Genomic DNA, 17,423 nt, shown 5'->3' with positions numbered 1-17,423 from the left:
TGTGTATCAATTTATGCGCACTTTAATCCACTTTACGACAAACCCTGTTTATGACTTTTCCCCACAACACATCCATCTTGAAATGACGCTTGGAGATACAGAAGTACTCTGAAGTGACAAGCTTTTCCATCATCCCACCATTCAATATTTGGCTTAGTAAGGAGAGAGTCGGGATTGCAGAGAGATGATGTCATGCTTTCGTTCAACCGCACTTTGCACTATTCCAGCAGAGTGGATACATAACAAATGAGGAATGGACCTGCTTTGACGTTTTAAACGCAGCCTGTTTCGCATATAAAATAAAGCATTTGTCCAAACTGTTTGTGTCAGTACTGTTGTGCAATGTAGAAAAAGTGAATCAAGACATGAATCAGAGAAATTAAATTAATATTATTAATGTAAAGGTATCAGGGATACCAAATACCAGCACAATGGCTATTTTCAGAGATCGGGCTTACCTTAAACAAGTAAAAAAAAAACTTCCAAACACGCATTTTTCATATGTGTAGCATTGAGAAGTCTGATTCATTTTAGTAAATAAGTTAAATAAATTGGTTCAAAAAAGCAATACACTAACTGACCATACTGATTTCTCTGAACAGAAATCTCTATGAGGTATTTTTTATATATTTTTGTTTAGTTTATGATGCTGTTCACCATGTTTTCCTCAGATATAGAAACTGATTTTGTATTTTTATTACTTGCATTTAGTGTTTAGTTTCTGAACAACTTAATACAGCCATTGAGATTCTCATTGCTTTTGTGTCAGATAAACAGGATTACATGATTAATTGTTGATTAAAATAATCTGATGCTTACATGTAAAACAATGTATTTCCATTATCCCCTTTAATATCTGAAACGCAGTTAGCTACATTTTATTAATAGCTTATAATGTAGCTACCTACTTTTTAAAAAATATTAACTTGACTGTAGGTTAACCCCATTATATTATGAGTAGACTTATAGCTTTTGGCAGCTACAGTTTCAAAATTCCCCAAATTTCCTAATCATCTGTTGGATCTCAAATACTCACTTGGAAACTTAAAGTAAAATAGAACATTGAAAGAATGACGAAAGAATGATGATACAGAGAAAGAAAGCAGGATGTCTGTTTAAAAAAATAAAAATAAAATGGTTTGTTTGCCAAACAAAGCAAATAGTTGTACTGGAAAACGAAATCCTGTCCAGACCACGTACTCGGGTGGCTGAACTTCCTGTATGACTCGTTGCCCTGGGCTGACTTCAGCTCTACTAGCAAGACTCATGTTCACACCACAGGTTATTTGAGGTAACCAGTTAACACACAGCATGCGTTAGCCTAGAGATTTGCCCACAACGTGTGCACTCTGACAACAACCGTCAATGAACCCACTGACCATGTTTGAGTTTAAAGCGGTACGAGCTAAAGCACTATAACAATTCTAATTACAAACAATAAAATGCAAATAATTATATAACTCTACATAGTTAGGATGGCAAAATCAGGAGGCTTATGAACATTTAAGGTACAAAAAACACGGTAAAACTTTATTTTAGGGTCTCTTAACTAGTTGCTTATTAGCATGCATATTACTAGAATATTAGCCATTTATTAGAAGTAATTAAGCACATATTAATGCCTTATTCTACGACCTTATTCTACATCACTAATCCTACCCAATACCTAAACTTAACAACTACCTTACTAACTATTAATAAGCAGCAAATTAGGAATTTATTGAGGGGGAAAGTCGTAGTTAATAGTTAATAAGTGTTCCCTATTCTAAAGTGTTACCAACAACACTTCCCAAAGTTGTGTGACCAATCAAAGAATATGGTATTTAGACAAATTAATCTGTCATCTTCTAAAATCTAGCCAAATTAGGCAGATATCAACACGCATAGGGTGTCATGCTCACATTCTGACAAAAAAAAATTAACAGAACTATGCAGGTAAAAGGAAATATAATTTAAACTAATTTACCTATGGATTCAAATGCATATAAACTTTTATTTTTCTGGTAGTTGAATCTTGGATCATAAACAGCTTTGGTGCTATATTGGATCACCTTATAAATTGTGTCCTGAAGCACAAAACACATGAATATCTCGACTCTAAAATACCAGAACCAGTACCAGTTCAACTCTTGGGGAACTGAACTTCCTGTTATGTCTCTCCGTGAGATGGGATTTCCCCCGGCGACCGTTAATCAATTACCCTCAGCCCGAGGACATAAAAGGATGAATCAAGGAAGTCTGTCTTCTTCTCTTACATGGTCATCATTGATTTCAACTCTAGCACAAAAGACCCTGTAATTACTGCATCTAAAGTGGTCGACGCACACACACACACTTTAAAACAGCTCTATAAATTCACTCGCTCCCCTCTAGCCTAGAAAACTAGCAAGTCAGTTACCAAGTCCCAGGGCTGGATGATGCTCCACAAGCGCCCAACTGTTATCGTCCACACAATGGTTTTTATAGACAAGAAACTGGCACAGGTCTCGCGCCGTCATGTCGGCTGGGATCTCCACCACCTTTCCCATCCCATCCTCGCTGAAGATTTTTATGATCTGAAATACATGGGAAAAAAAATTTGATATCTTAGATATGATGTTGAGATTAAATTGAAACAACAGTAACAAATTTCTTGCATGGAAAAACATATTTACATACTGGGAAATTTTACTGCGTCACAAGACAATTTTATTTTCTAGGGCCCCGGCGGAAATAAAATAAACATTAAATAGTGAAACACAACAGCATTTTATGTGACCTTACGATATCTTTATACAAAAAAAATGAATATATGTAACTCTTCAAAGGCTTTGAGCCAGAGTGTAAAGCCATTAATGCTCAAATCCAGGTCTTTTCACATCCAAATTCCATGTCTAGACTACATCCTTACTAATATGAGTAGGAGAAGCTAAAAATAGGTTTATTTTGAAATAGTTTGGTGCTCCACACTAAACGAGTCCTGTGCCATTGTGTCCCCTTCATCACACACATACTAGGTTTTCTCGAAAATTCCCTATTCCTATTTGCAACATCGTTAACACGTTCTGAGATCTTTCATACGTTCTCTCACCCAGCACACTTCAGCCCACAACACATACGTTTAGAAATCCGTTCCGCCAACCTTTACAGCTTTTCAACGACATTTACTCAGACGAATTCTATCATTCAGTCAAACCGTGGATGTAACCGTTCCCGTCACGCTCTATTTTAGATTTTCAGTTTCATTCTACAGGTTCTATTTCCCCCCCACTACAGACGGACACCAACTCCCCAGACTTTTCTAGTCGCCTAGACGGAGAGGGATTCTGAAGTAGCCAGGAGGAGCTGTAGATTTGGGCTGAGGAGAAATCTTACCTCCCCAGGCCTGAGAAGGCAACAATCAGGAGAACACGATGGCATTTTCCCCAGCAGCCTGTGTCCTCCTTCACACTCTGAGAGACAAACCAAATCCCCGAATGTCTCCACAACTCCACAAGAGAGAAAAAAAGGACCAAAAAAAGGAAAAAAGCAGTTCCGATGCTTTGCAGATGCTTCTTCCTGTCAGTGGCTCAGCATATCCTACCTGTCACAATCTCCCTCCTTTTCTTTCTCTCTCTGTTTAGCTTTGGCACAGGACAGAGCATGCAGATGGCACTGTTTCCAGCTTGGCAGACAACTTGCCTCTGTTCCCCTCACAAAGGGTTACAGCCACAGGCTTTTAGGTAGTGAATCAAACCACACTTCCCTAACCAATCATAGGGCTAGCTCAAGCTGATGTAATCATTCCCACACAGACACAGTCGCACACACCCCTCAAAAACGCACACACATCGACAGACGCACATACACAGACGCGCAGTCATACGCACGCAGCCTTAACTTTTCTTTCCCCCCTCTGCATAGCTTCAGTTTCTTTTCGCTCTTGAAATGAGAACAGCTCATGAGAACAACGTTTTTAGCAGCTCGTTTGTTTCCTCTGAAGTAGAGATGCCGATAGGACCGGACAGACAAAGCTTCTCGGCTGTCTAAACCTTCATTTCCAGAGTCTTGAACGAGTTTCATGTGAGGACTTGTTGAAGGTTTTCTTACTTTCAAAAGCCCAGCTTTGAAGTTGTTAGTTTGAAGCCAGAAATTTCTCTCACGACAGGACAAGACTCATTACAGCTGAAATGAAACAAATGCCAGCACTTGAGACGCCGCTCACTGCCTTCCCCCCAGCCAAATTTTATGCCAACATTCCTCCACTAAAGCAAAGAAAAAAAACCAAAAGCAAACCCCAGCGGTTTCATTGGTGACCCTTGAATTCTCACACACACACACACACACACACACTCACTCACACACAAACCTAAACACACGCGCAAACAAGGAAAGAAGTCAGACGCAAACTTTCAGACAGCTAATTCAACAGAAGACGGACACAATGAGGCTACACCCACCCATTTCTGTGGAAGTGAATTGAGTTTTTCTCTTTATTGGACGCAGAGTTTCATCTAAAGGCTTCATCTCTCTCGGTTTTGACACTTGCATGCATATCTGCTTGGCCGCCCCTGCTAAAATTTACTTTCTGTGACCACAGGAAACCGGACAGAATGGATGACTCAATCCTTTTCAATCCTTTAGGAGACTATTTCAGTTATGGGGGTGGGGAGGAAGGGAGAGAGCGAGAGGAAGTCGGAGATAGAGGGCTGGAGGGAGTACTGGAATCAGTCCAGAAGAAAGAGTCAGTAGGGGTGGTAACATAAAAGGTATGCAAACTCTCCAGTGCTCCAGCTGGCTTGACTGCTCCTCCTCTTCTCCTCCTCCTTCTCCTCTCTTTCACTCATCACTCTACCATTTAGGCAGTCAGAGGGGATGAGACTGGGTCACATATGTGCACACACTATCTCATAGCATCATAAGCTGCAGCCATGTCATGCAATGTGCAGCGTGTCCATCATTACCCTACTGACCCATATTGCCAAATGGTGACTGTTGGACTCTATGTAGGAGTTTGTCTGTAAATGTTTGCATTGTCATCGTGACCTGTTTATTTTTATAGTATAACCATCAGGGACATACCATTATTTAACAAAAATATCTACATTCACCCTCCACCCAACATTTTGAGACAAAATCGTATTTCAAAAGATTTATTTTCCATTTTAAATATTAAATTCTGGACCAAGTAGAAACCAGCGTGCAAAGGATAACCAAGCTTATTTACCAATCTCTGTCTTTCAGCAAATCCAATGTGCGTATGTCATGTCAAATGTTACTATTTATGAGTGAAGCTAAGTTTTATGATTTTTCCAACATCCCTGATCACTAAAATTCACAGGGCTTGAGACAAAATTTTTATGCCCCTGATAGCAGTAGAGTGAGGACAAACATTACTAAAAGAAGTATTTCTTTTCAAAACTATTTCTTTATGTGTCTGAGCACATATGCTAACTGCTAGGCTACAACTCTGACAAGTGTTTGTTTCCAAAACGTAGGAACTTTTTCCATTGCAAATCTGGAAGTCATTGGAATTTTCAGAGTCCCGAAGAGCCTCCAGAGCATAGCTAACTCTCTTATTTACCAAGAAAAACAAAGATTAGTTAACAATCAGATTGCTATGAGCAAATGAATGCATCAGCCATGAGATGTTCCAGTCCATCCCAAAATAGATATAAGTTACATAACACAATTATATTGTCACGCAGGAGTCTTTTTCCCGACAGTGTCAGAAAAAAACATATTACGAGAATCAGTGTCTTCAGGTTGTTAATTCATCAGTAAGACAAGTAACTGATGATACCAGATTGTGACAGAATTGACATTAATGAAACCAACAAATATTACCACACCTACTTTTCCAGTCAGTAATTAAAGCTGTTAGAGGTAAGGGATGGTGTTAACTTTCAGTTCCAGGCTAAGACCCACACTTCCTGTCTTTCATCTTTCCTGTTTTCCAGTGTGCTCATGTCTCTGAGACACAAAGACTGAATCAACAACTGTTTTAGGGAATAAAAGTGCCAGTTCTACTGCCAGTATAGTTTCTTCACATTTTTAAAAGGAATTACTAATAATGAGAACAGGAATAACCAAACATGGACACAGAGGCAGAAACCACAATCAACAGTCCACAGGGGTGTGACAGATCGCCCCCCTCCCGGAAGGCGCGTCCTCATGCCGTGGAGACAGAGGGAGGGACGGAAGTGGAGTTAGGAGGAGAACAAAAGAGTGGATGTGGGATGGTGACGGGGAAGGCAAAGGGCTGACAGGCAGACCAGACAGGTGGAGGTTCCGGTGGAGGACGGACTCCCAGGAGGAGGACGACTAACAGAGTCTAGGGTGGTGATGACGGAGGGAGGAGCCAGGGAGATGACAGGAGGGAACCAGAGCAGGAGGAGGAGCCAGGTGGAGGAAGAGATGACAACTCCAGGGGGCCGACCGACAGCGGCGGAGCAGGTGGTGGAGGAACCAGAGGCAGAGACGGAGAGACGATGAGCCAGGGCAACACCGAGGATCCAAAGGGCCAAGGTGGAGCAGATGGCGCCGGCGACCGAGGCGGAGACGGGGATTCGGAAGGCCGTGGTGGAGCTGGAGCGACAGAAGACTGAGGTGGAGCCGGAGGGAAGGAGGAGCCTGACAGAGCCTGAAGGACAGGGAGACGAGGCGGAGCCAGAGGAGTGGAGTCCCGAGGCGGCGGAGGGTCGACGACTGACCAAGGCGGAGCCGGAGGCATGATGGAGCCCGGTGGAGCTGGTGGACTGACGGGCCATGGTAGAGATGAGGGAGCTAGGAGCCATGATGGAGCCGCTGGGTCGCAGGACCGAGGTGGAGTCTGGGCCTCGGAGGCTGTAGGCAGAGTCAAGGGTTCCTCCAGACTCGACGTCAATGGAGCTGGAGATAGGCAGACCAGCGGCAGGCCCACGCCACAGATGGTGAGCTGAGGGTGAGCAGCGAGGCTGACGGGATCCAGCGGAGAGTGTGTTGAGGAAGGGAACAAGTCAATGAGAGGAGGCGGGAGAGGTGGGGTGGGATATTTTCCCAGGTAAACAGGTCGGGTGAAAACTGAAGGACGGGTATCTCTGAGTGCAAGTCTATTAAATCTCCCAGGTCCAGTTTGTGCTCACCCCCAGCGATGGCACCATGGGTGGGGCTTTCCATTGCCCCCTCGATCTCCACAGCTCTATCCACCATCGCTTGTGCTGTCGGCTCTCGCACCTGGTCAGACATTTGGGTTTTCAGGCTCCAGGGCAATCATCAGCTCTGTCGCTCCTGATGCCGATGGCTCAACGACCGCAGCAGGCTCTGGCCCTCCGTCTGCGGTGGGCTCGTGCAGCTCCGCACCGCAGGGTGGTCTTTGACTGGGCTCTGGGTCCCGAGTGGGGCTGGTGTCATTGTTCGCGATGTCCACGGTCAGAAGAGACTTGCAGGACACTAGCACCCACTCGATGAAGGCGGCGATGCTCTCTCGGGGACCATTTCCGGACAACTGCGCTCGTGTGATGGCGTTAAGTCCAGCTCGATAGAATGAGCAGAGGCAGTTGTCCAGGTAGTGTGTGAGGTTTGCGAAGAACACAAAGTCTTTAGTGTGGTCCTCAAGAGAGCGATCCCCCTGCTCCAGCAGGAGGACGAGGACGGAAGGGTCATTCATAATAAAAAATAAAAACTGAAAACAAAACGAGGGGAAGACACCGCTTAAATAGTTTTTGTGGGTTGGTTATTCTGTCACGAGACGGTGTGGTGTGTGATCAGGCAGAACGACAAATACGAAGAAGATAACAATATACAGTCTTTAATAATCCACAGATGGGTAATATCCAGACAGGGTAGGAACACACGCACAGGGTAACATTCACAATAACAGACAAACTAGAACACAATCGACAGGAACTGATATAGGGCAGATAACGAGGGCAGACAGGTGAGCACAATGAGGTGATTAACTAATAATGAGAACAGGAATAACCAAATATGGACACAGAGGGAGAAACCACAATCAACAGTCCACAGGGGTGTGGCAGTTTATATACAAGTGTCAGCTTCATTTATGTTCTGATCTGTATGTATAAATAATAGGTTTTATATATCTGTCCAAGGACCCCCTGCAATACCTTTCCCCAAGGCCCCAAGGATTGAAAACATTGGAAACAGATTAATCCCTGAATGCTATTTTACATACTGTAGGTAGACATTCCTGTAGAGAAGACAATGAATATGTATATGTGTGATTGTGGTACTCTTGTTTTTCAAATCTGCTATAAAAACATTCAGAAGGACTGTCAGTTTTAGTAAATATCTACCCTTAAGGTGCATGTCCCGAAATTATGTTCACATTAAGTCTAAGTAACATTTTACTAAATATTCATCTACTTTTCAAATACCTGCATAGATATTATTGTTTTATCCTCATCTGAAAATTTGAAAATCCATTATAAAATGGTTCAAATTAATAAAATAAACATGATTTCAATATTCCTTTTGTGAAAATTATTTATATGACTGTCACACAGTTATGGTATCATTTTCACTACAATAAAGAATCCTGCTCTTCAAAAAGTATTTTCAAATGTCAGTGTAATGTACCATGGGAAAAAAGTAACAGTGATTATACATGGGATGTGTGAAAAAAATTGGTAAATATAATTTGTGATCAGAATATTTTATATATTCTCGATCACTTCAAATCAGGTTGCAAATTATGTAAAAAGTGTGAAAATATTATAATAATATATACAATTCAGGGTCCCCAGGCAAATGTTTTTTTGTCCCCTAACCACAAAATGCAATCCAAAAACTTTAAGAAAAAAAAAAGGAAATTACAAAAATAACAGTTATTTTGTGACAGTGTACGTACTGTACAATATATGCACTTTGGTCATTGCTAGTAGGCAAGTGAGAGTGTGAACTGTGTGAAAAGTATAGTATAAACGTTTTTCAATTGAATTGAATTTAAAATATTTTTTTTTATTTAATGGTAAATTTTACCCCATGCTGGCAAGCCCTTTACATTGAGTGTGGGGTAAAATGTCCCCCTTACAACCTTACTGCTTTTATGATTTATTTTCCCACAAAAGGTGTTGCTCTATCAATGTTTATTAATAAACACTAAAGAAACACTGGAGAAAAAGCAAATTTTCCTTAAGGTGTGCCTTTAGCCCCGTTGTACCTTATTATTTACCATGTAATTAACGAGACACTTGTTGTAAATTATCCGTTGAAGAATGTGTGTAAATGAGCAAAAAATGTAAGTGAGCAAAAAATCTAGTCCGAGAGGTTGACCTCAAAATGCTTTGGAAAATGCCAGTCATCACTGGTCCAGAGCTGAACTCTGCAGGACTGCGGCTCTCTAGGACCGAACTTGCCTACCCCTGTATTAGACTAATTGTCAGACTCTGTTCCGTGTTTTGTGTTTTGCTCCCCACGTGTTCCATGTCCTGGTTTTCCCATGTGTTATGCTTATGCCCTTATTTGGTTTTTCCTGTTCCTGTTCTAATTATGTTTATTGTTTCATTAGTTCCAGGTGTGTCTCGTCATCCCATCCTTTAGTCCTGTGTATTTATAGTGAGCCCTGTTCTAAGTTTGATGGTCCAGTATTGTGAATGTCAACCTCCTCAGCTACGTGTGTTTTCCTGGTTCCCTTGATTTCATTAAAGGGGTCATATGATGCTGCTAAAAAGAACAGTATTTGGTGTAATGAAATGTGTTTATGCAGTTTAACCCTCTGAAGTCGATTAACGCGGATACGCGTTTTGTGGCATCTTCTCCTGATAACACCGAAAATAACTTAAATTACACTTTCAGTTTTAATCTTACAGATAAGAGCAATACATCAATCGAATCTGTAAAGGGTCTACTTTTATTTGTATACACACATAATAACAACAGAACTTTGTGCATTTATAAAATAAAGAAAACAAACAGGGTGTGCTATCTGCCGCCTTGGTCTGCGTAATCTTTATTTAGAAACGCGTCATTAAAATGAACTGTAACTCAGCAAATACTCAACAAAGAGACATGAGAGATATATCTATAGAAAGCTTGACATGTCTACTTTTAAACTAAGCAAGTCTTATCGAAAGCAAATATTCTGTGATAAAGTAATCCATATGAAACCAACGCGATGTCCAGTTTTTCACGTCTCCCTTCATTATCTCTAATGCGACCACGCCCGACGAAGGAGCGTCCGGAAGGACATGTGATGACTCCGGGCTGGACTCCGCTTCGTCCACGGTGAAAGCCGATCCGGCGATCGACTGTGCAAAGTTGTAGTATTTCCTCAGCAACCAGCATGGATCAGTTCCAGGCATGACGAAGCAGATAGCAGATTGGAAAACCAAACAAAGTAGTTTCGCTTTCACAACGAAGCACACAGCATCTTTACGACAAGGTGGCGGAAACAACAAAACTACAGCGAGAATAAAAGTTACGCCTTCTTTCTTTGCATGAACATTTGGGCAGCGTTATGCAAATCTTCCCACATAGCGACGTAGATATGTGGGGGCGTATTAGAACGAGCCGTTTTAGGTAGGTGTGGCTGACTCTTAACTTTTATAAAGAATATCTCTTTGGATTTGATACTTTAGTCTTTGCAACTTTACAGATCTTCTTTATACACCAAGAGCTTGTAACACTCCAAAGAGAAAGGAAAAATGTAAATCGCATCATATGACCCCTTTAAAATCTCCTTGTTGATGTACTCCACGTCTCCTCGTTTCTCGCTCCAGCACAGTAGCAAACGTGACAGAATACCGGACCAAAACAGTAAACGGTGCCCCTTCTCAACGTGTTTGTTTTTTGGTTTTGAAAGTCTTTTAGTTTTTCCTGGTTTTTCACCCGCGATAATGGAGATCTTCTCATGCTTTGCCGCGCCGTTGTCAAGCCCACTGGCCTTGGCTCTTAACGTGTTTGTTTTTTTGGTTTTGAAAGTCTTTTAGTTTTTCCTGGTTTTTCACCCGCGATAATGGAGATCGTCTCATGGTTTGCCGTGCCATTGTCAAGCCCACCGGCCGTGGCTCACTCAAGCCCGCCGGGCGCCGCATCGACAAGCCCGACAGCCGCCCAATCCACTCGTAATCAGAAGAGGAGGAAGAGGAGAAATGGATGGCTCAGGACCCTCTTCCTCGCCCGAGTGCGCCCCCCAGAGCTTGCTCCAGTGTCGGCTCACGCCCCAGAGCTTGCTCCAATGTCGGCTCGAGCCCCAGAGCTCGCCCTAGTGTAGGAAGGCTCCGGTTCCTGAGTTTAGCCCACGGAGGGCTACTGTTCCCGAGTTTCGCCGTTGTCAAGCCCACTGGCCTTGGCTCTTAACGTGTTTGTTTTTTTGGTTTTGAAAGTCTTTTAGTTTTTCCTGGTTTTTCACCCGCGATAATGGAGATCGTCTCATGGTTTGCCGTGCCATTGTCAAGCCCACCGGCCGTGGCTCACTCAAGCCCGCCGGGCGCCGCATCGACAAGCCCGACAGCCGCCCAATCCACTCGTAATCAGAAGAGGAGGAAGAGGAGAAATGGATGGCTCAGGACCCTCTTCCTCGCCCGAGTGCGCCCCCCAGAGCTTGCTCCAGTGTCGGCTCACGCCCCAGAGCTTGCTCCAGTGTCGGCTCGAGCCCCAGAGCTCGCCCTAGTGTCGGCTCCAGCCCCAGAGCTCGCTCCAGTGTTGGCTCCAGCCCCAGAGTTCGCTCCAGTGTCTGCTCCAGCCCCAGAGCTCGCTCCCGTGTGGGCTCCGGTTCCTGAGTTTAGCCCGCGGAAGGCTCCGGTTCCTGAGTTTAGCCCACGGAGGGCTACTGTTCCCGAGTTTAGCCCAGTCAGGGCTCCTGTTCCCGAGTTTAGCCCAGTGAGGGCTCCGGTTCCCAAGTTTAGCCCACGGAGAGCTCCTGTTCCCGAGTTTAGCCCAGAGAGGGCTCCTGGTTGCCGAGTTTAGCACAGAGAGGGCTCCAGTCCCCGAGTTTAGCCCAGTGAGGGCTCCTGTCCCCGAGTTTAGCCCAGAGAGGGTTCTTGCCCCCAAGTTTAGCCCAGTGAGGGCTCCAGTCCCCGAGTTTAACCCAGAAAGAGCTCCAGTCCCCGACTTTAGCCCAGAGAGAGCTCCAGTCCCGACTTTAGCCCAGAGAGAGCTCCAGTCCCCGAGGTTAGCCCAGAGAGGATTCCAGTCCCCGAGTCTAGCACAGAAAGGGCTCCACCCATGTCCAGCTCAAGGAGGGCTCCAGTCCCCAAGTCAAGCTCAGGGAGGGCTACAGTTCCCGAGTTAGGCCTACGGAGGACCGCTAAAGACTATATTCTGCCCAAGGATTTTTTTTTGGGGGGGGGTAGTAGGGGTCCATCTGTGGAGGCCGGGCTGAGTGCTGAGGCCAGGCTCCCCGAGATCCCTTTTCCGCCATGGCCTTCTGAACTGCCTGCTCCACCATGGCCTCCTGAACTGTCTGATCCGCCATGGCCTCCTGAGTTCCCTACTCCGCCATGGCTCCCTGAACTGTCTGATCCGCCATGGCCTCCTGAGTTCCCCGATCCGCCATGGCTCCCTGAGCTGCCTGCTCCGCCATTGCGCCCCGAACTGCCTGATCCGCCATGTCGCCTCGAACGGGTACCGCTGTGGAGGCCCACCGTCCTGTGTCTGTCCTGAGGGACCTCCAGAGCGCCACCCCCCCTCTCTGTTGGATGTTGTGTGGCGCGAGGACGCGCCTTCCGGGAGGGGGGAGTAATGTCAGACTCGGTTCTGTGTTTTGTGTTTTGCTCCCCACGTGTTCCATGTCCTGGTTTTCCCATGTGTTATGTTTATGCCCTTATTTGGTTCTTCCTGTTCCTGTTCTAATTATGTTTATTGTTTCATTAGTTCCAGGTGTGTCTCGTCATCCCATCCTTTAGTCCTGTGTATTTATAGTGAGCCCTGTTCTAAGTTTGATGGTCCAGTATTGTGAGTGTCAACCTCCTCAGCTACGTGCGTTTTCCTGGTTCCCTTGATTTCATTAAAATCTCCTTGTTGATGTACTCCACGTCTCCTCGTTCCGTGGTCCAGCACAGTAGCAAACGTGACACTAATATTACTCTTAATAATACAAGTTTTTACAAGTTTAAATGCTTTTTAGAAATAGTTAAAAATGCCTTAAAATGCAGTGGACTCAAAAAGTCTACGAGCCTGTCGGAAATGGTGGATTTATGAAAATACAAAAAGTTACCTGGATTTGGATAAAATTGTAAAACAAAAGAACCAATTTAAAAAAAAAAAAAAGTAAATTTGTGACGCTGACTACATTAAATCCTTTGAATCTCAGTCGGCATATTTTCTTTTTCATCTGGGCCAAGCGGAGGAACAGAGGATCTATATATAGATCACACGGACACTATCAGTGTGGATGAATCCCTGCTGTCCGAGCCTTTGGCCCCTCATCTTGCTCTCAGCCACAAACGTAGGCACTAACAATCCAGTCCTGAATGGACAGCCTCTTTAGCCTTTGGTATCCAGCTGAGATAAAACCAAAGAAGAGCCAAATATTTCCCCAATAGGACCAGGGATTTTAATTGTGTCCTTGGGCCACAGGGCCACTCATTCAGCCCAACAGCAGATCATTGTCTGTTTGGGGACGAAAACCCAGCACACAAAAAGAATGACATAATTGCTTTTGATTTAACAGTCGTTTCAGGGCAAGCAGCACTGTACCAATTCTTTCCATTCATGCCACCCAGACACTAACTCCTCCTTTCCATAACCAGTGGAACTAAAGGCCATTCACTCACATGGCAGAGATCCATTTCACAGTTAAAGGATTCACACAAAGAGATTCTGATTGATGTGTGATGAAATCTAGATATGCACGATGCAAGCTGGGTCAACTTCCACAAGCTTAACCTTCATCTGTCACATGGCTTGTTACGTGTAGGAGCTTAAAGTGGATATCCGTTGCCCTTTGGATGTCTCCAAAAGAAAATTCACTTGACAAAGTCTTATACAAGAGCTTTAGCCAACATAGGCTCATTGGAAATATGTGCCTCTACCTACATTTCTGCGATACTCAAAAAAAATGTACATATACACACGAATCTGTTCTAATTATGTTTATTGTTTCATTAGTTCCAGGTGTGTCTCGTCATCCCATCCTTTAGTCCTGTGTATTTATAGTGAGCCCTGTTCTAAGTTTGATGGTCCAGTATTGTGAGTGTCAACCTCCTCAGCTACGTGCGTTTTCCTGGTTCCCTTGATTTCATTAAAATCTCCTTGTTGATGTACTCCACGTCTCCTCGTTCCGTGGTCCAGCACAGTAGCAAACGTGACACTAATATTTCCATTTATCTACAGCAATCTTTAAAAATGATCAAAGATATCAATATTTATATTTAAATTTTTTGAAAGGTGAATAAAAAAATCCACTTGGCTCAAAAATCTGAAGTGACGTAAATAAATGGGAATGATGGTCTTGCATAAACCATTTGTTTGGAAAGGCTCAGCAATTTAATGAAATACTGTACCTCTAAAATGTATGGAAGCGTGTTTCCAGCACTAAATAAATATATAAAAAAAAAAATTCTCTGAATTGCGAGATATAAAGTAAACACTATACGGAGTCACGTACATGACATTCAGGAAAAAATGTAAATCCAGGAAGTAGAACAAATTTTTTTTGTGTGTGCACAGTTTACTTAAAACGAGAGCACAAATTATTATATTGAGCGCACAATTTACTTAAAATGAAGTTTAAGTAAGTAAACTCACATTTCCCTGTATGTCATGTTGGGGCTCCATACCACTGGGAGTTAGAAACTCAGAATTGCATGATATAAAGTCGCAATTGCATGTTGTAAAGTCAGAATTGCAATTTTCACAATTCTGACTTCTGTTCCAGGTTTTGAAGTTTATATCTTGCAATTATGACTCTATTAATGCAATTGCAATAAACTCGCAATTGTAAGAAAACAGTATCTTTTTTTTCCTTAGAATTTGACTTTATTGGATCTAAAAATTCCCAAAAAATAAGTTAGAATTGAGAGTTTATATCTTGCAATTCCAACATTATTTCTCGCTATTGTGAGTTTATATCCTGCAGCTTTGCTGTTCTGAGAAAAAAAGTCTAAATTGCGATTTTATATTTCTCACAATTGTGAATTTATATTCCGCAATTGTGAGAAAAATGTCAGAATCGTGAGTTTTTTTTATTTATTCAGTGGCAGAAAAACAGGCTTCCATAAAAATGTCTTGACACATTATACCAACAATTAAATTTTTGTTTATTTCACCATATTTATCAGTCATTACTTTTGGGTAGTACTGACAAGTGTCAATAATATCTTCTATCTATTGTGACAAAGACAGTGTGTTTGACTTGGACACTCCTATCAGATGACACAACTCCAAAAATGGAACTGCGACCATATGATTAACCTTGAGCTAAAATAAGCCAGCACTGCCTTTTGGTTACAGTGTCGTCTCTGGTGGGCCAAAAAGTGCTGAGCTTGCTTCACAACTCTGACTGTAGTCTTCACCACACTGAGGTTTTAATGAACTACAAAAACAACTGATCATCATCAAAACACCCCCACACAAAGGAGGAGAAAGGTAGAAAGAAAGAAAAAATAAACAATGTTAAATAAATAAGGTTAAATAAATAAATAAACGTTTGTAACTCTTAATAATACAAGTTTTTACAAGTTTAAATGCTTTTTAGAAATAGTTAAAAATGCCTTAAAATGCAGTGGACTCAAAAAGTCTACGAGCCTGTCGGAAATGGTGGATTTATGAAAATACAAAAAGTTACCTGGATTTGGATAAAATTGTAAAACAAAAGAACCAATTTAAAAAAAAAAAAAAGTAAATTTGTGACGCTGACTACATTAAATCCTTTGAATCTCAGTCGGCATATTTTCTTTTTCATCTGGGCCAAGCGGAGGAACAGAGGATCTATATATAGATCACACGGACACTATCAGTGTGGATGAATCCCTGCTGTCCGAGCCTTTGGCCCCTCATCTTGCTCTCAGCCACAAACGTAGGCACTAACAATCCAGTCCTGAATGGACAGCCTCTTTAGCCTTTGGTATCCAGCTGAGATAAAACCAAAGAAGAGCCAAATATTTCCCCAATAGGACCAGGGATTTTAATTGTGTCCTTGGGCCACAGGGCCACTCATTCAGCCCAACAGCAGATCATTGTCTGTTTGGGGACGAAAACCCAGCACACAAAAAGAATGACATAATTGCTTTTGATTTAACAGTCGTTTCAGGGCAAGCAGCACTGTACCAATTCTTTCCATTCATGCCACCCAGACACTAACTCCTCCTTTCCATAACCAGTGGAACTAAAGGCCATTCACTCACATGGCAGAGATCCATTTCACAGTTAAAGGATTCACACAAAGAGATTCTGATTGATGTGTGATGAAATCTAGATATGCACGATGCAAGCTGGGTCAACTTCCACAAGCTTAACCTTCATCTGTCACATGGCTTGTTACGTGTAGGAGCTTAAAGTGGATATCCGTTGCCCTTTGGATGTCTCCAAAAGAAAATTCACTTGACAAAGTCTTATACAAGAGCTTTAGCCAACATAGGCTCATTGGAAATATGTGCCTCTACCTACATTTCTGCGATACTCAAAAAAAATGTACATATACACACGAATCGCTGCAGCTTCCAGCTGAAATGAACACTAGAGGCAGTAAAACTCAGAAAACTTTTATTCCTTTTCACACAAAATATGATTTGCAGGTCCACTGTTTCGATTAATAAAGCCAAATTTTCGCATAATTACTTGAGGACTATTATGTTATGAATTCAAAACAATTTTAACATGCTGCGAGATTTGAAAACTGATACTTTTGAACGCTGTCGTCACATATACAGCTTCATAATGCATGAGTTTTCTTATTCAGTAGGTTTGCTCGGTAGCTCACGTGATATGGAGTTGCACTTGAGAGATGAAGAGCTTCGGTACAAAACCCTGTGTAACTAATAGCACGGCTGCATCAACAAATGCGTTTGATATTTTTGCATTTGTTAACTCTATCGGGTAGGTTTAAGGTTGGGTTTGGTGTAGGGAATATGTCTAACAAGATAGAGCATTAACTTTTAGCGACACTCATCTGATATTTGAACTACGAACCACAGCAATACGTTCCTGAAGCAAAGTAATACAAACATAGCAATACGTGCCTATATCAACGTAACAAAAACATGCCAGGGTCACATATTGAACCAACGTTTTAGCGCCATTCACTTTGAAACTGCTGCGAAACGTGCAGTAAGGTACGTAATAACGGTGTTGCAGAAATGTATTTAGAGGCACGTATTTCAAATTAGCCTGGGTTGCCTTTAGCGTCATACTTAAATTTGAACTTGAACATGGTCAGGCTTTTGGCTTTGATCCCGTTCTAATGAAAATTAGAAATAAAGACAGGGTTAACATGAAAGTTAGTTATAATGAAAATTAGAGCACTAAATCCTCAAACTACAGTTTTATTTCTGGGTTACACATTTGTTTAAATCAATTGTTTA

General features: G+C 42.5%; 1 protein-coding gene across 1 annotated transcript in view; it reads right to left on the bottom strand.

Moving 5' to 3' along the window:
• Positions 1–17,423, bottom strand: part of grb10b (growth factor receptor-bound protein 10b) — a 69,599-nt gene that overhangs the window by 14,439 nt on the left and 37,737 nt on the right. Inside the window, exon 5 of the mRNA XM_016232751.1 lies at positions 2,399–2,555. Coding sequence (XP_016088237.1) covers positions 2,399–2,555 — 157 coding nt within the window. The remainder of the gene's footprint in view (positions 1–2,398; positions 2,556–17,423) is intronic.

Source organism: Sinocyclocheilus grahami, unplaced genomic scaffold, assembly GCF_001515645.1.
Source record: "Sinocyclocheilus grahami isolate Dianchi unplaced genomic scaffold, SAMN03320097.WGS_v1.1 scaffold418.1, whole genome shotgun sequence".
Classification (NCBI taxonomy): domain Eukaryota; kingdom Metazoa; phylum Chordata; class Actinopteri; order Cypriniformes; family Cyprinidae; genus Sinocyclocheilus; species Sinocyclocheilus grahami.
The sequence above is the reverse complement of the archived record's forward strand: the minus strand, read 5'-3'. Positions and strand labels throughout refer to the sequence as shown.